At 40.1% G+C, this 19285-nt stretch overlaps 1 protein-coding gene across 2 annotated transcripts in view; it reads right to left on the bottom strand.

The window, feature by feature from the left end:
• Nucleotides 1–19285, bottom strand: part of RFWD3 (ring finger and WD repeat domain 3) — a 48290-nt gene that overhangs the window by 16116 nt on the left and 12889 nt on the right. For both annotated transcript variants that reach the window (XM_080827604.1, XM_080827603.1), the window contains exons 3-6: nucleotides 13718–13920; nucleotides 8943–9013; nucleotides 7092–7283; nucleotides 6901–6992 (exon numbers count right to left, since the gene is read on the bottom strand). In XM_080827604.1, coding sequence (XP_080683730.1) covers nucleotides 6901–6992; nucleotides 7092–7283; nucleotides 8943–9013; nucleotides 13718–13920 — 558 coding nt within the window. The remainder of the gene's footprint in view (nucleotides 1–6900; nucleotides 6993–7091; nucleotides 7284–8942; nucleotides 9014–13717; nucleotides 13921–19285) is intronic.

The following is a 19285-nucleotide window of genomic DNA, read 5'->3' as shown; positions in this document are numbered from 1 at the left end:
GCTCAGGTCATGATCCCAGGGTCTTGGGATCGAGTCCCACATCGGGCTCCTTGCTCAGCGGGGAGCCTGCTTCTCCCTCTGCCTCTGCCTGCCTGTCTGCCTGTGCTCACTCTCTCTGACAAATGAATAAATAAAAAATCTTAAAAAAAAAAATTCCACATAGGCATGAAATCATTTGGTATATGTCTTTCTCTGACTGGCTTCTTTCACTTAGTATTACACACTCTAGCTCCATCCATGTTGTGATAAAAGGTAAGATTTCATTGTTTTCTGTGGCCGAATAAGATTCTATATTATGTATGCATGTATGCATGTATGTATGTATACCACCTCTTCTTTACCCATCCATCTATACCTAGGGTGCTTCCATAGTCTAGCTATGGTAAAATGCTATTTATAACATAGGGGTGCATACATCCCTTTGAATTAGTATTTCTGTATTCTATCGGTAAACAGTAGTGTGACTACTGGATCATTGGGTAATTTCATTTTTAATTTTTTGAGGAACCTCCACACTGTCTTCCACAGTGCCTGTTCCGGTGTGCATTCCTATGAATAGTGCATGAGGGTTCCTTTTTCCCCACATCCTCGCCAACACCTGTTGTTTCTTGTGTTTTTGATTTTTAGCCATTCTGACAGCTGTGCGGGTATAGCTTGGATTCGCATTTCTCCAATGATGAGTGATAATGAACATCTTTTCATTTGTTTCTTGGCCATCTGGATGTCTTCTCTGGAGAAATTTGTTCACATCGTCTGCTCATTTTTTTTTAATATTTTATTTATTTTTTAAAAAAGATTTATTTATTTATTTGACATACAGAGATCACAAGTAGGCAGAGAGGCAGGCAGAGAGAGAGGAAGGGAAGCAGGCTCCCTGCTAAGCAGAGAGCACGATGCAGGGCTCAATCCCAGGACCCCGGGATCATGACCCGAGCCGAAGGCAGAGGCTTTAACCCACTGAGCCACCCAGATGCCCCTGCCCATTTTTAAAAAATTGGATTATTTGTTTTTAGGGTGTTGAGTTGTATAAGTTCTTTATATATTTTGGATACTGAGCCTTTATTGGATATGTCATTTGCAAATTATTTTCTCCCATTTAATAGGCTGATTTTTAGTTTTGTTGCTGTTCCCTTTGCTGTCCAGAAGCTTTTTATTTTGATGTAGTGCCAATAGTTTATTTTTGCTTTTGTTTCCCTTGCCTCAGGAGACATCTAGAGAGATCTTGCTACTGCTGATGGCAGAATAATTACTGCCTGTGCTCTTCTAGGCTTTCTATGGTTTCAGGTCTCACATTTAGGTCCGCAATACATTTTGAGTTTCTTTTTTTTTTTTTTAAGGTTTTATTTATTTGACAGAGAGAGAGAGAGATCACAAGTAGGCAGAGAGAGAGGAGGAAGCAGGCTCCCCGCTGGGCAGAGAGGCCAATGCAGGGCTTGATCCCAGAACCCAGAGATCATAACCGGAGCGGATGGCAGAGGCTTAACCCTCTGAGCCACCCAGATGCCCCTATTTTGAGTTTATTCTTATGTCTGGTGTAAGAAAGTGATTCAGTTTCATTTTTTTGTATGTTACTGTCCGGTTTTCCCAACACCATTTGTTGTTGGAAGAGACTGTCTCTTTCCCCATTGCATATTCTTTCCTGCTACATCAAAGATTCATTGATCATGTAACTGTGGATTCATTTCTGGGTTTTCTATTCTGTTCCATTGAACTATGTGTCTATTTTTAGGCCAGGATCATACTGTTTGGTATGTTTTGGACCATACAGCTTTGTAGTATCACTTGAAGTCTGGAATCGTGATACCTCCAGTTGTTTTTTTTTTTTTCTCTCTTACGATTCCATACAAATTTTAGGACTGTTTGTTCTAGTTCTGTGAAAAATGCTGTGGTACTTTGATAGGGATTGCATTAACTGTGTAGATTACTCTGGGTAGCACAGACATTTTAACAGTATTTGTTCTTCCAATCCATGAGCATGGAATGTCTTCGTTTGTGTCATCCTCAATTTCTTTCATCAATATTTTATAGTTTTCCATGTACAGGTCTTTCTCGTAAGTTTATTCCTAGGTATTTTGTCTTTGGTGCAGATATAAATGGGTTTTCTTAATTTCCCTCTTTGCTGCTTCACTATTAGTGTATAGAAATGGAATGGATTTCTGTACACTGACTTTTCATTCTGCAAATTTACTACACTCATTTATCAGTTCTAGCGTTTGTTGGTGGAGTCTTTGGGTTCTCTACATACAGTATCATACCATCAGCAAATAGTGAAAGTTTCACTTCTTCCTTACAAATTTGGATGCCTTTCATTTTATTTACTTCTCTCATCTGATTGCTGTGGTGAGAGTGGACATCCTTGTCTTGTTCCTGACCTTAGGTGAAAAGCTCCCACTTTTCCCCCACTTAGGATGATTTAGCTGTGGGGTTTTTCATCTAAGGGCTTTATTATGTTGAGTATGTTCCCCCTAAACATACTTTGTTGGGATCTTATCATGAATGGATGTTGTACTTTGTCAAATGTTTTCTCTCATCTATTGAAATGATTATATGGTTTTTATCCTTTCTCTTATTGAGATGATGTATCATATTAATTTACTAATAATGAACCACCCTTGTATCCTGGGAATAAATCCCACTTGATCATGGTGAATGATTTTTTTTAACATATTGTTGGATTTGTTTGCTAATACTTTGGTGAGGATTTCTGAACCTATATTCATCAGTAATATTGGACTGTAGTTCTCTTTTTCTGTGGTTTCTTTATCTAATATTGGTATTAGGATGACACTTGACTCACGGAATTAATTTCTGATTTTCCCTTCCTCTTCTATTTTTTGAAAAAGTTTGAGAAAAATTAGGTATTGGGGTGCCTGGGTGGCTTAGTTGGTTAAGCAGTCGAATCTTATTTCGGCTCAGGTCATGACCTTGGGGTCCTGGGGTCAAGCCTTGTGATGGGCAACACACTCAGCAGGAAGCCTGCTTCAGGATTCTCTCCCCTCTGCCCACCCCCTCTAAAATAAATAAATAAATCTTAAAAAAAAAAGGGGGGGGAGGGCGGGAGTGCCTGGGTGGCTCAGTGGGTTAAGCCTCTGCCTTCGGCTCAGGTCCTGATCCCAGGGTCCTGAGCTCGAGCCCCGCACCGGGCGGTCTGCTCAGCGGGGAGCCTGCTTCTCTTCCTCTCTCTCTCTGCCTGCCTCTTTGCCTACTTGTGATCTCCGTCTGTCAAATAAATAAGTAAAATCTTAAAAAAAAAAAAAAAAGATATTAACTCTTCTTTAAATGTTTGATAGAATTCATCTGTAAAGCCAACTGGACCTGGACTTGTTTGTTGGGAGTTTTTTGAGTAATCAGCAAAGTTTTAAATATAATCATACATTAACAAACACACCTACAAAGTTAGCTTTTTCAACAAAATTACCCTCTTCACACACCTGCCATGTAAAAACACTAAATATTTACTGGATCCAGTAAGTTATTTGTTGGACGAAACAGAAAAAAAAAAAAAAGTAGGAAATTAAAATCATCTGTAATTCCACTACTCAGTGACTACCTGCAGTATTTTTTACTTCGCAAAAAACATAATCACCGTAATGTGCTTTTTCACATGACAAAATATTATGTGCACTTTAAACATTAGTTTAAATAAATGTGTAGTATCCCATCACATGGATATGCCAGAGTTTACTCAACCAATTAATTCTCTCAGTTTGGATTAACAGTGCTTAAATGAAAAGTCTCATGAAGTAAATCTTTTTGTTTAGAAAAATGACTCCATTTATTTACTTATTTTTAAAGATTTTATTTTTCTATTTATTAATCTGAGAGTGAGCAAGAGAATAAAGAACAAGGCAGGGGAGGGGCAGAGAGAGAAGCAGACTCCCTGCCGAGCAGCAAGCCTGACTCGAGGCTCTATCCCAGGACTCTGGGATCATGACCTGAGCCAAAGGCAGACGCTTAACCAACTGAGCCATCCAGGCACCCCTATTTATTTTTTAAAAGACTTATTTATTCATTTGAGAGAGAGCTCATGTGAGTGGGGGATGGGGCAGAGGGAAAGAATCTCAAGCAGCCACCTGCTGAGTGTAGAACCTGACGTAGGTCTTGATCTCTCGACCCATGAGATCATGACCTGAGCTGAAGCCAAGAGTCAGACACCTAATCGAATGAGCCACCCATGTGCCCCTAAGGATTTTACTTCTAAGTAATGTCTAAACCAGTGTGGGGCTTGAACTTACGAACTTACAATCTTTTTTTTTTTTTTTTAAAGATTTTATTTATTTATTTGTCAGAGAGAGAGAGCGAGCGAGCACAGGCAGACAGAGTGGCAGAGGGAGAAGCAGGCTCCCTGCGGAGCAAGGAGCCCGATGTGGGACTCGATCCCAGGACGCTGGGATCATGACCTGAGCCGAAGGCAGCCGCTCAACCAACTGAGCCACCCAGGTGTCCCTTGAACTTACAATCTTGAGATCAAGAGTTGCATGTTCCACCAACTGAGCCAGCCAGGCACCACCCCCACCATTAGTAAATTATCTGTACACATTTCTTCATAAATTGTTTCTTTAGAATAAATGCCTGAAGTAGAATTACTTTTAAATGCTTCTGAAGCATAAGGCCAAGGGTCTCTCTAAATAAACAGTCAGTGTACATTCTTACCAGCACCATTATGAGAAAACCAGCATCTCTGCACTCTCTTAGTGGGTATTTTTTTTTTTTTAACGTTCTTAAAGTTTATTTTAAGCAGTGTTATTAACAATTGTTCTTGGGCTTCCAAAATCCTGATAATTTCTTACATCGCACAACATGTGCAAAGATCCACTTAAGAATTTTCTGTGTAAGACATCCAGATGGCCAACAGACACGTGAAAAAGTGCTCCACAATACTCGGCATCAGGGAAATGCAAATCAAAACCACAGTGAGATATCACCTCACACCAGTCAGAATGGCTGAAATTAACAAGTCAGGAAAGGACAGATACTGGCAAGGATGCAGAGAAAGGGGAACCCTCCTACACTGTTGGTGGGAACGCAAGCTGGTGCAGCCACTCTGGAAAACAGCACGGAGATTCCTCAAAAAGTTGAAAATAGAGCTACCCTATGACCCAGCAATCGCACTACTGGGTATTTACTCTAAAGATTCAAATGTAGTGATCCGAAGGGGCACGTGCACTCGAATGTTCATAGGAGCAATGTCCACAATAAACTATGGAAAGAATCTAGATGTCCATCAACAGATGAATGGATAAAGAAGATGTGGTATTATATACACAATGGAATACTATGCAGCCATCAAAAGAAATGAAATCTTGTCATTTGCAACGACGTGAATGGAACTAGAGGGTATTACGCTGAGCGAAATAAGTCAATCAGAAAAAGATAATTATCATATGATCTCCCTGATATGAGGAATTTGAGAGGCAACATGGGGGGTCTGGGGAGCAGGGAAGGAAAAAATGAAACAAGATGGGATTGGGAGGGAAACAAACTTTAAGAGACTCTTAATCACACAAAACAAACTGAGGGTTGCTAGGGAGAGGGGGGAGGGAGAAGGTGGTTGTGTTATGGACATTGGGGAGGGTATGTGCTATGGTGAGTCTTGTGAAGTGTGTAAGCCTTAAGATTCACAGACCTGTACCCCTGGGACTAATAATACATTATATGTTAATAATAATAATTTAAAAAAAAGAATCTTCTGTGTAGAGTGCTGTTGTGGGAGGGCTTAGGGACATGAGCAGCAAAATATGGCAACACTTGAGTAATGTGTCAGATCTTCTTTTTTGTTGTTTTGTTTAAGGTATCATTAAGCCTATTATAGGGAAGAGGAGACTAAGACGTGGAAAAATGTTCCAAGTGGTTATAAATTATCTACAAAGAGTAAGACAAGGAATCTCTGATTAAATGTTCATGGTGTTTAGAAGCAGAGGCAGGCAGTAAATGTAAACCTTAGAGAAGAATTGGAATAAGCTCCAAAACTTCCAGGGAACCCCTCTGCTTGGGCCTGCTGCCAGGTGTGAGGTATTACTGGAGGGCTGTAGGTTTCTCTATGACTTTGGATTGGGGGAGGGGGCCTTAAGACACCATGGTCTTGGCTTCCCTGGGTCATGTTACTGCCGGCTTAACTACCAGAGGTGGTTGTGAGTTTGTGGGGCTAGCTAAGCGCTCCTGCGGAAGGAAGAACTGCTCTACTGCTTCTGAATCTGCCTGCTCCAATCAGCACACAGCACTCAGGCTCGGAAAACAGAGGCTTATAGGAGGCACAGAAGACAAAAAGGAGTAACTGGCATGGTCCGGCACCTGTCATCCTTCTTTTATCTTCCCCTTCTTTTAAGGAATGAGTTTTTCATGACCCAGGTGTCAGTCTTCCCTGAATGAAAATGTTGTATGATGAAACATGGGTCAACGCTCCCTAGATTATATGACAGAAACTTTATTTAAGCTGGCAAACTAAAATTGAAAACCAGTGTATTGACTTATATAACTGAGAAATCCACTAAAGCCTAACTTCAGGCATGGCGGAATCAAGGGCCAGGAACCTCTCTTCCTCTACTTCTCAGCTCTGCTTTCTTGTGCATCCACTTCATTGTCAGGTAGGCTTCCCCATTCTACAGCTGAGAAAGTACACATTCAATAAGCCTGGGGCCCACAATCAGTGAGTTAGCTGAAGTCACAATTACTCGATACTCCAAAACCTCATTTTTAATGCTATATGGAGAGGAAACCATGTAGACCTCCTTCAGAAGATATGAGACATGTATTATAAATCACGATGTGAGACAGATTGCCAGTGGTACCCCAGAGACCCCGCCCCCCTGTCAGAGTCCAGGTAAAGCCTCAGAACCATATTAAGAGTGATTCATACCTCCTTTTTCAGATCTGTCAAGTAGGTAGATTCTTGCCACCTACCTTTTCATGCGCTCCTGTTCACTGGTGTCCAGAGCTCTCAGGGTTCGGGCATAAAGAACAACGATGTCACTGTGCTTGGCTTTCTTGTTGCACTAAAGAGCCCAACAGGATATAATCAGCGTGGTTCTAGGAATCCTCCTGACTTAACATGTTGACTGTGCACACGCTCATTCCTTATCTATGGTTCTTACCTGGGGACATTTTCGTGCCTGGCCCTTGAGCCACTTAGAAATGCACTTATACCCAAAGAGGTGCCCACAGCGTAATGCTGAGAGTCGATGATCCCCAGCATTGGTCCAATGTTCAAAACATATTGTGCAAGTGTCCCCATCTTCATCATCCATAGAAACAGAAGGTAGAAGAGGGCTGGTCTTCTGGGGAGACTGAATGGAAACCAGAATACAATTAAATTAGAGAAAATAGGGGCGCCTGGGTGGCTCAGTGGGTTAAGCTGCTGCCTTCGGCTCAGGTCATGATCTCAGGGTCCTGGGATCGAGCCCCACATCGGGCTCTCTGCTCAGCAGGGAGCCTGCTTCCTCCTCTCTCTCTGCCTGCCTCTCTGTCTACTTGTGATCTCTCTCTGTCAAATAAATAAATAAAATCTTAAAAAAAAAAAAAAAAAAAAAAAAAATTAGAGAAAATATAGAATCAGTCTCAAAGAGGATGTGCAACTCTATCAAAGCAAAACCACACAAAAACAATACAAACCCAACTGAAAACACTGTGGAAAAACTGCAACATCTCTGAATCACCTGTCATTCTTTGTAAAGTGCAATCTGGCCAAATGTTTCGTATAAGCCATGAAATGAAAATACTATTTCTCTTTGATCTTATGAAATTCTTGGGATTTTTTTGTTTCCATTCAAATGAAGAAAAGGAGCTATCTTTACAAAGACATAAAAAAACCAGAAACAAATCTAGTAGTTACCTGGATAACCAACAAAGGGAAGAGTAGGTTGTGATACGTTCAAAGTTAGGTTCATAATCAAGTCAAATAGTTATAAAATACTTGAATAGAAAATACATAAAAGAAACCCAGAAAAACAAAGAAAGGATATAAACAGCTTACAAAAAGAATACAAATGGTTCAGAAGTGTTCATTTATAATTAAAAAATGCAAATTAAGGTAAGAAACCATTTTTTCATTTATTAGATGGTATAAACTGATGTCTGATGATACCAAGCAATGTTGAGGGTTAAGGAAGAAATAGCCATGCTTCCCACTGTTGCTGCAGGCAGAAAGTGACACAAATTTTCCAGAGGGCAATTTGGCATTATCTATCAAAAGTATCTTTCCTTTCACAGAGCAATGTCTCTGGTAAAAATATATCCATGAATAGTCACAAATACTTCAAAGACATCTATACAAAGATGCTTATGCAGCATCATTTTTCCAGTAGGAAGGAGAGAAGGACAGAAGGAAGGAAGGAAGGAAGGAAGGAAGGAAGGGAGGGAGGGAGGACAGGAACAACTACAGTGTACAAAACAAGAGTTAACTAAAAATTTATTTATGATTGAACACTATGCAGTAATGAGTAAGAATGAGATCCCCTTTTGTGTAAATGTAAAAAACAGAACATTTATGTACATAAATATATTTACATGGATACAAAATTCTTCTAGAAGAGAAAAATAAAAACATGAGGTCATATAGAAATGTGGAAAAAGTAAGCCAACGATGTTTTGAGATTTGAAGAGTCCACTGTTGATGTAAATAACTCATATTAAGGGCTATGTGTTATCTTTGTAAATAAAAATTGTTTAACATGTAGCAATCATATTCTACCAGATATTTCATAAACTTCATTCATATCCACTATTTTAATAAAAACTTAACTTTGTTACATAGGCAAGACAAGTCATCCTCACCTCTATCCTTGCTTTTCTAAACCTGTGAAGAAGTAGTCACATAACTGAGTAAGATGGGTCGGACTCACACCCTGACCTCCTGCCTACCACGTTTGCAAGCTTTCCACTTTAGTTCACAGCCTCTTCTCTAAAGGCAAATCCAAACATTTCATTTAAAAGGATGTTCAAATTACCTGTTTGGGGAGGGTCTTTCCTCCACTGATACATGTAACTCCTTGCTCTGCTGAGGTACCTCCTACTTGCTCTGCACCAAGTCATTTCCAGGAACGGTAAGAGAGGTAATGCACAAAAGAAGACAGAAGTCAGGTATGAGAGGCAAGCAGGAGAGCCTAACTCACCACAGCTTTCCATTTCTAATTGGTAATAATGCTGTAAATTTCCCCAAGTAGTAACAGTGAATTTATTTTTAAACTTATTTTGGATACTTTCAAATATACATGAAAAGTAGACAGAACATTATAATTTACATGCAAGTACTCTCATCCAATTTTAAAACAAATCGGTATTTTGCCCATCTTGTTCTAAGCCCCCATCCGCATTATTTTCTTTTGTAATGCTTAATAACTCTCTAAAATGTCACTTCACTTGTAAAAATTTTTGTAATACTAGCTGGTAAGGATTTTTTTACATAGATACTATCATTACCATATTAACGGAAGTAACAATGATCCCTTCATACTGTCTAATGTCCATGCAGTTCATACTCAGCATTTCCCAGTTGGTTTCAAGTTGCTCTTTACGGCACATTTACTGCAATCGGAATCTAAGCAAGACCTCCACAAGCTTGACTGCTGAACCTGTTAAGATTTTTTTTCACTCTATTCTCCTTCATTCATTTTTTTTTTTTTTCTTAAAGATTATATTTAATTTGTCAGAGAGAGATCACAAACACAGGGAGCAGCAGGCAGAGGGAGAAGCAGGCTCCCCACTGAGCAGGGAGCCCAATGTGGGACTTGATCCCAGGACCCTGGGGTCATGACCTGAGCCAAAGGCAGACATTAAACTGACTGAGGCACCCAGGCATCCCTCCTTCATTCGTTTTTATCCCGTCCTTGTCACTGATTTGTTGGAGGATATCTGGTCATTTGTCTTATGAAATATCCTACATCCCACATCTGATGGACTGCTTCCTTAGTTGTTCTATCACCTGTATTTCCTAAAAACTGGAGGTTAAATCTGGAGGCTTCAGTAGACTCTATTTTGTCATTTGTCAAGAAGAGGGGCAGCAGGAATATGTCTTCGGTTGTCTGCTTCTGACTGTAGCACACAAGGCTCCCACAGGGTTTGGGTGGGATCAGTCTGACTCCTAGACCAATTATTAGGTTCCTCATCAACCTTTCAAAACCTCCATTTAATGGTCAAGGAGGTGATTTTTATTTTTTAGTCATTTTGCTTTTTGAGGTTCAAATGATCCCATCATAGCTTGTGGGAGCTCCTTTAAACTGATTCTTTAAAAAAACAAAAACAAAAAATCCCACAAACTTTTATTGAAGTGGAATATATATACAGAAAAGTGTAACCTCAGTATTCCACTCCGTGAATTCTCACAAACTGAACTATACACCAGAACATCACCAAAAATCCCAAGAGTGCCTTTTATACCTTATGCCCTCCTTACTTCTTGGGGGTAGAGGGGAGATGATTTGCCCCCACCAAAGGTAACCATCTTAATAAATTCTAGGACCAGCTAATGACTTTTGCCTGTTTCTCTATATAAACAGCATGTCAGAGTTATTCAACTTCTCTGTGTCTACTAATTTTACTCTACATTGTTTGTAACATTCTTCCAGACTAACATGTGCAGTTGTGGTTCATTTATTTTCACCGCTGTATACTGTTTCATTGTGTAAAAATATCACATTTATCTGTTCTATTGCTGATGGGTATTTGGGTGGTTTCCAGGTTTTTGCCATTACAAACAATGCCGTTACATTCTTGCACATTTCTACTGAACACGTGTATTCCTTTCTTTGGTTACATACATAGAAGTAGAAATGCTGGGCCCTAGGCTTTATACATACAGATGAGTTTATAAAGATACCACCTAAATGATTGTACCAATTTATACTCCCACCAGCAGTGCATGAGTGGTCTGGCTGCTTTCTATTCTCTCCAAAATTTAATATTGTCAGTCTTAAATTTTAGCTCTAGTGGTAGACACTGTGGTTTTAATTTCCATTTACCTGATGACTAATGAAGTCTTTTTCATATATTTAGTGGCCATCTGGCTACCCTCCTTTGGCAGGCTATCTGGCTACCCTCCTTTTAAAAACTTCTGCCCATTTTTCTGTTAGCCTGTAGAAATTATTTCTATAAACTAGATATAAGCCCTATTCCAGATACATGTATCATGAATGTCTTCTCCAGTCAATGGGCTCCCATTTCATTCTTCTAATGATGTCTGTTGATGAACACAAGCTCTAAATTAAAATTCATCACCTCTGTCCTTGATCTGTTTGAGAAATCTGGTCATCTGTCCTGTAAAATGTCTACCTCCTGGATTTGACGGATTGCCTCCTCATACTAACTTTTATGTACAGTAAATTTACAGAGTTGTACAACTATCATCACAATCCAATTTTAAAACATTTCTATCATGCCCTAAACATTTCTCAAGCCAATTTAGAATCATTTCCCATCTGCACCAGCAGCCACAGGCAACCACTGATCTACTTTTTCTCTATAGATTTGCCTTTCCTAGCCATTGTATGTAAGTGATATCATAAAGTAGCTACGCTGGCTCACTGTCATAAACTGAAAAAGAATTTTCTAATGCAATTTTCTTGTATTGCCTCTAAATTTCAAAGTACTCCTTACTTCTGGGTTTTATCATATACCTATTCTCTTTATACTAGCATGGTTTCTTTTTTTACACGATGTCTCTGATCCACTAATATCTTATTTTTTAGTATGAGGCATGAATCTAGTTTTACTGTTTTCCAGTTAGCAATCCAGTTTTTACAATAGTACTAATTTAGAAGTCTATCTTTTCCCCACTGATCTGAGATATTCCCTTTACAATGTACTAAATTTTCTCTTCTAAGATTTTATTTGAGAGAGAAAGAGGGTGCATGAATGGGGTGAGGGGCAGAGGGAGAAGCAGACTCCCCACTGAGCAGGGAGCCAGACGTGCGGCTCGACCCCAGAACCCTAGGATCATGACCTGAGCCGAAGACAGATGTTTAGTTGACTGAGCCACCCGGACATCCCCTATAATAAATTCCCATGTATGTTTAGATCTTTTTCTAGATGTTCTGTTATAGAATGTCCCACATTTTAGATTTGAATCGCTACATCTTTCAAGTAATATTTACCTTGTTCCTCTACTTCCTGTACACTGTACAACCTGGTTATTGTATCTAGTCTTAAGTAAATTCAGGCTTTTCGGGGGGCAGCAACAGTACTTCCTTAGTGCTATGGATATTTTTCTTTCTTTTCAAAATTTTATTTTGAAGTAATCTCTACATCGAACATGGGGCTTGAACTTACAACCCTGAGGTCAGGAGCTGCATGCTCGCTTGACTGACCCAGTCAGGCACCCCTCCAGGTATTTCTGATTGCAACACATCAAAATACGTATAAGATCTGGTGCTGCCAGCCTGGTCCCTCTACTAAAAGGAATGTCATTAACTTTTCAACCTAATGGTTTTTAGGATCCCGCTGATCTTTGCCTAGTTACATAATTTCATTAGGAGTCAGGAAATCATGACTTTTTCTTATCATTCTTGCTCTGATATTAGCTGGAATTTTTCACTTAAAAAAACTTACCTAATGATAGGTAGGAGGAATGAGAGCCAGAGCAAAGAGAATTTTTAGGGCAGTGAAAACATGTATAACCCAAAAGTGAACAGTAAGGTGGACTATGGACTTGGAGTGATTATGCTGAGTAACAAATCACCATTCTGGTGATGGGTGCTGACATGAGGAGGCAATGCATGTGTGGAGACATGCCCCTGGGAAACCTCTGAACCTTCTCCATTTTGTTGTGAACCCTAAACTACTCTTTAAAAAAGTCTTAACAACAACAACAACAACAACAAAAAACCCAATAAACCTCCTTCATCAACTATTAGGTTTTCCTGAATATAGTTCACATAGGAAAATACAGGATAAATGCTTAATCCTTTACTCACCAGTTTTCAGAGTAATGAGTCAGGGCTCTAGTAACTTAGGATGCTGATAAATGAGGTTTTAAAAAGTACCTAATTATGAATTTATACGTTTTTCACAAATTTGATGTATTTTAACCTACGTATCCATCCATAATCTAAGAATACATATCCATTATTCATTTTGATGTTTATATTGTCCCATCTTATGCCACAAGAGGCCCTTTTAAGGCTGCTCCCATGCCTACGGACACAATGACTCCGTGAGAGATGGCTTCCTTACTTTCTGGCACCATCAAATGACCTAGGTTCACCTTATCTCCTACCCCAGGTTTAGAAAGCCATTTCTCCAAGAAGCCCTGGTTCCTTTAACTGGGAAAAGACCATGGTCTGGGGTATCAGAGGGTAAGCAGGACATATGCTCTAGTGGTCTCTGCCCACTGCTGCTAAACAAAGTCCTACTTGCACAATATATAACACTATGCTAAGACGTCAAAAGTGGCAGACTAGACAGGGTACCAAATTTACAAAGCTTTTCTTTTAAATAAAGAGGCTACTTCCTTCTCAGATGTTAAACAAAATATAAGAGGATATAAAATGCTATTACAAAGTGACCACCTTACTGGGTCACAAACCACATTAAATTTCAAGTTCGAGCAAATCCTCTATAAAGGCTTGGGGGCCATGAACGCTCTGTACTAAATAAAGCAGGAATCTCTGGCATCTTGGGTAGGGAAAGGGACAGTAGCAAAACACAAATGGAGAGTTCCTCGCCTTCTGGAGGCTAAGCCTTCTGGAGGTGTCAGCCTCGTGAATCCAAAACTGAATAAAATAGTCACCTTCTAAAACGACAGCTCTAGTTTCCTCCGCCTGGACAACACCATCTTCGGCCTCTGTGGAGCTCTCACTGTCAGAACTGGAACTGCTTGAGACCTGCAAGTCTTCAGAGACAGGATTCCTGGTCTCTGAGTCCTGAGAGGTCCTTGGCAAAGGAGGCTGGGTCCGACTCACTTGAAAGTAAGCATCCAATGGTGCTCTCGACCTATGTATGCAGAAAGACAACAGAAGTACAGTACAAGCACAGTCAAATGCCCCATCATCACAAGAAAACTACACAGTAATCTGAAGGTAAATCCTAGTCAATTCAACCCATCTCCAGGCTGTTAAATGCTGCTTTGACCACTGAAGCAGAAATAGTAGTTTTAGGCAGATGCTGGCTGGCCTAGATATTCTCTTTTCCACTCAGTTATTACATTCACCACACTGGAGGCTGACTCTTGCTAAAAGCAAATTCTACTTGACTGGCTTTCGGCCATGTGTCAGTATCTTTTAAAGGACGCAATGCAGCAATTTCTCCACTGGTATTAGGGGGCGGAAAGACAGTGGACAAGAAGAAAAAGGGCTCTGTTGATCAAATACAGCCTCCCGGGGTTCTGCTGCCGCAACAAGGCAGACCACCGTGTTTCGGGGTAAAAATGAAGTCTGGCTTCAGTCACCACTGCTTTACCTTACTTGAAAACATTTTCCTTTTTAAGTTTAAAAAATGTCACGTTAAGGTTAAAAACACAGCATGATATCCAAAAATAAACTCAGAATGAGAAGACCTGGGAGCAGATTTTAACACTTTAGTTGCGGGTGGCTGGTAGAGTTAACCACACCCACTACCCTTTTGCAGCTACCCTCACATCTAAGCCAACCGACCACACCCTCCATCCTGCACAGAATGACCTTCAATATTAAAAACCAAAAAGTTCCTGTACTTTAGAACATACTACCTAGCTACTAATTACAAAGTACTACTGAAAGGTGATCTACTTTTAAGTTTTAATAATTGTCTTTATAGGGGCACCTGGGTGGCTCAGTGGGTTGAGCCTCTGTCTTCGGCTCAGGTCATGATCTCAGGGTCCTGGGATGGAGCCCCACGTCGGGCTCTTCGCTCAGCAAGGAGCCTGCTTCTCCCCCTCTCTCTGCCTGCCTCTCTGCCTACTTGTGACCTCTCTCTATCAAATAAATAAACAAAATCTTTAAAAAATAATAATAATTGTCCTTATAACATTATGATATATTATTACCCCAGAAACATCGCTAGAGACTGCTCACACAGAAAAAATTTGATTTCTCGTAGTTTGGCAGCAATTTATGGCAAACCAGTGCTTTCTATTAAAAAATGATGATAGAACAAAGTAAATGTTATTTGGTATCCAATTCAACAGTTGGAGGATTCACATTTGTTTAAAAAAAAAGAAAGAAAGAAAGAGATGTGAATAAATTGCAATGAAAAGCAGCAATTGTGAATCCCTTTTTTTTTTTTAAAGAATTTATTTATTTATTTATTTGACAGACAGAGATCACAAGTAGGCAGAGAGGCAGGCAGAGATAGAGAGGAGGAAGCAGGCTCCCCGCTTGAGCAGAGAGCCCGATGTGGGGCTCGATCCCAGGACCCTGAGATCATGACCTGAGCTGAAGGCAGAGGCTTTAACCCACTGAGCCACCCAGGCGCCCCGTGAATCCTTTTTGATTCACAATTTAAGCGTACAATTTAGTGGTTTTTAGCATAGCCATAGGTTACGCAACCATCACCACTATACTATTCCAAAATATTTTCACCACATACTCACATAAGCAGCCTTTCCTCCTTTTCCCCTTTCCCTAGCCTCTAGCAACCACTATTTTACTTTTGGTATCTATGGACTTGCCTATTCTGGACATTTCATATGAATGCAATAATTTAATATATAGCCTTTTGGGTCTGACCCCTTTTCATTCTTCATGATATATACAAGGACCATGTCCTCTGTGAATAGCTATAGTTTTATTTCATCCCTTCTAATTGGAATGCCTTTCTTACTTTTTTATTTTTATTTTTTGCCTAATTGCTCTGGCTAGAACCTCAGTACAGTGGTGAACAGACCTGGCAAAAACAGACAACTTTGTCTTGTTCTTATCTTAGGAGTAAAGCTTTCAGTCTTTGTCCATTTATACATTAGTAGACGGCTTTTCATTGATTGTCTTTATCAGGTTGAGCAAGTTCCCTCCCATTCCTAGTTTGCTGAGTGTTTTCTTTTTTTTTTTTTTTTAAAGATTTTATTTATTTATTTGTCAGAGAGAGTGAGCACAGGCAGACAGAGAGGCAGGCAGAGGCAGAGGGAGAAGCAGGCTCCCTGCCGAGCAAGGAGCCCGATGTGGGACTCGATCCCAGGACACCGGGATCATGACCCGAGCCGAAGGCAGCCGCCTAACCAACTGAGCCACCCAGGCGTCCCGTGTTGAGTGTTTTCTTAATCATTAAAGGGTTCTGTCAAATGCTTTTTTAAAAAAAGGATTATTTATTTATTTGAGAGAGAGAAAGAGAGAGAGAGAGAGAGAGAGAGAATGAGTAGTGGGGAGGAGCAGAGGGAGAAACAGATTCCCCATTGAGCAGGAAGCCCAATGGAGGGCTCCATCCCAGGAACAGGAAATCATGATCTGAGTCGAAGGCAGACACTTAACCAACCGAGACACCCAGGAGCCCCTCAAATGCTTCTTCTATACCTACTGAGATGTTCATGTTTTTTCCCCTTTATTGTATTAATATGGTACATAGCATTGACTTGTTTTTTTATACACTGAATCAGCCTTGCTTTCCTAGAACAAATCCTATTTGGTTATAGCATATAATCCTTTTCATATGTTGTTGGATTCAGTTTGTTAGTACTTTGTCGAGAATTCTTATACCTATATTCATAAATGATATTTGCCTCAGTTCTCCTGTGATGTCTTTATATGGTTTTGGTATCGGAGTAAAACTGGCCTTACAGAATCAGAAGTATTCCCCCTGCTTCCATTTTTTGGAAAAGCTTATAAAGTACTAGTGGGTTGTTTTTTTTTTTAATTTTTTTATTCATTCATCCATTCATCTATCCATCCATTCATTCATTCGACTGGGAAAATAACTTTATTTTCTTCGGGTGTGTGGGCAGATGTCTATTCCCAGAACTCCTGGATTTGGTTCTTGGTACCAACGACCTTTGTGACTTTGGGCATGTTGATGCACACATTCTTCTTGTTCAATGGCCGCACTCATCCACTGTTATGTCGCCGATCTGGATATCCCTGAAGTGGGAGGAACAGGTGCACAGACATGTTCTTGGGGCATTTCTCAAAGTGGTTGTACTTCCGAATGTAATGGAGGTAGTGGTGGCAGATGACAATGGTCCTCTGCAACTTCATCTTGGTCACCACACCAGACAGAATCCGCCCTCGGATGGAGACATTACCAGGAAAGGGGCCTTTATCAATATAGGGGCTCTCAATGTTTCCTTGGGTGTCTTAGAGCCCAGACCAATGTTTTTGTAGTATTGCGGGAGCTTCTCCTTGCCAGTTCCCTGATGTAGAACCCTCTTCTTATTTTGAAAGATGGCTGGCTGCTTTTGGTAGGCATCCTCAGTCTGAATGCCCACTATTTTCCTGGCTGCCCGAAAAAAGGAAAGCACCGAAGCCATCTGGGTCTCCTTATCCACTGCCTATTTATTTCATCCCTTTTTTTTTTTTTTAAAGATTTATAAGACTTTATAAGTCAGAGAGAGAGAGCGAGCACACACAAGCAAGGGGGGAATCGTGGTAGAGGGAGAAGCAGGCTCCCTGTGGATCAAGGAGCCTGATGGAGGACTGGATCCCAGGAACCCCAATCCTAGGACCCTGGGATCATGACTTGAGCCAAAGGCAGACACTTAACCAACTGGGCCACCCAGGTGTCCCCTATTTGTTTCTTCTTTAAACATTTGGTAGAATTCACCAGGGCAGCCATCTAGTTCTGGGCTCTTCTGTGTGAGAAGTTTTGTTTTTTTTTTTTTAAACTAATTCAACCTCTGTATTTTTTAACCATCTATCCAGGTTTTCTTTCTCTTCTTCTTCTTCCTCTTTTTTTAAAAGATTCTATTTATTTATTTGACAGAGAGAGATCACAAGCAGGCAGAGAGGCAGGCAGAGAGAGAGAGGAGGAAGCAGGCTGAGGAGAGAGCCCAATGCAGGGGTTGATCCCAGGACCCTGAGATCATGACCTGAGCCGAAGGCAGAGGCTTAACCCACTGAGCCACCCAGGGACCTCTCTTTCTCTTCCTGAAAGAATACTGGTAACTAGTGTCTTCTTAGAAATTTCTCAATTTAGGGGCATCAAGTGAGTGTTTGCCTTCAACTCAGATCATGATCAAGGCCCGTGTCAGGCTCCCTGCTCAGCAGAGAGCCTGCTTCTCTTGCTGCCTCTCAGCGCGCTTGTGCTCTCTCTCTCAAATAAATAAATCTTTAAAAACATATTTTTCTTTGTCAATTTCACCTAGGTTATCCAATTTCTTGTATAAAACTGTTCACAGTATTTCCTTATAATATTGCTTTCTTCTCTAAGACCGACAGTAATGTTCTTTCATTCCTGATTTTATTACTTTCAGTCTTCTCTCTGTATCTTGGTCAGTCTACTTAGAAGTTTATCAATTTCGTTGATTTTTCAGAAAAATCAACTTTTGGATTAGTTGGTTTTCTCTCTTGCTTTTCTAGGTCGTATTTATTTCTGCTCTGCTCTAACGGTCATTATTTCCTTCTTTCCGCTTGCTTTGAATTTTGGATTTGGGGGCTTTTTTCGTTTCTTTTTCTAGTTCCTTAAGCTAGGTTACTGATTTGAGTACTCTCTTCTTCTATTTAAAAGTTTTATTTTTTTATGTGATCTCTACACCCAGTGAGGGGCTCAAACTCATTACCTTGAGATAAAGAGTCAGGTGCTCTACTGCTTGAGCCAGCCAGGTGCCGCTACTTTCTTTTTTAGTATGGTGTTTAATAACTATTAATTTCCCTTTAAGCGCTGTTTTAGCTGCATCCTATAAGTTTTGGTATGTTTTTTCTTTTCATTCATCTCAAAGCATTTTCTAATTTTTCTTGGGATTTCTTCTTTGGTCTACTGGTTATTTAGGAGTTGTGACTTGTGAATTTCCCCAAATTCTTTCTGTTACTTATGTCCAGAACATACTTTGTATGATTTCAATACTTTAAATTTAATGAGCCTTGTTCTGTACCTGTATGTTAGCCCTAACATATGATCTGTCCTGGAAAATGTTCCATGTGCACTTGAGAAATAGGTATGTTCTGCTATTGAGTGGAATGTCCCATAGATGTCTATTAGGCCTAGTAGGTTTATAGTGCTTTCAAGTTTTCTGGTTCCTGACATTCTGTCTAGTTATCCTCATTGTTGAAAATGGGGTACTGATATCTCCTACTATTACTGATGAATTGTCTGTTTCTCCCATCAATTATGACAGTTTTTGCTTCATGTATTTGGGGGCACTGCTGCAGGTATATATAGGTTTATAATTATTATATCTTCTAGATGGATTAACCCTTTCGTAACTATAAAACGTCCTTCTTTGACTCTTATAACAATC

This window comes from Martes martes (genome assembly GCF_963455335.1).
Source record: "Martes martes genome assembly, chromosome: 17".
Taxonomy (NCBI): Eukaryota; Metazoa; Chordata; class Mammalia; order Carnivora; family Mustelidae; genus Martes; species Martes martes.
The sequence above is the reverse complement of the archived record's forward strand: the minus strand, read 5'-3'. Positions and strand labels throughout refer to the sequence as shown.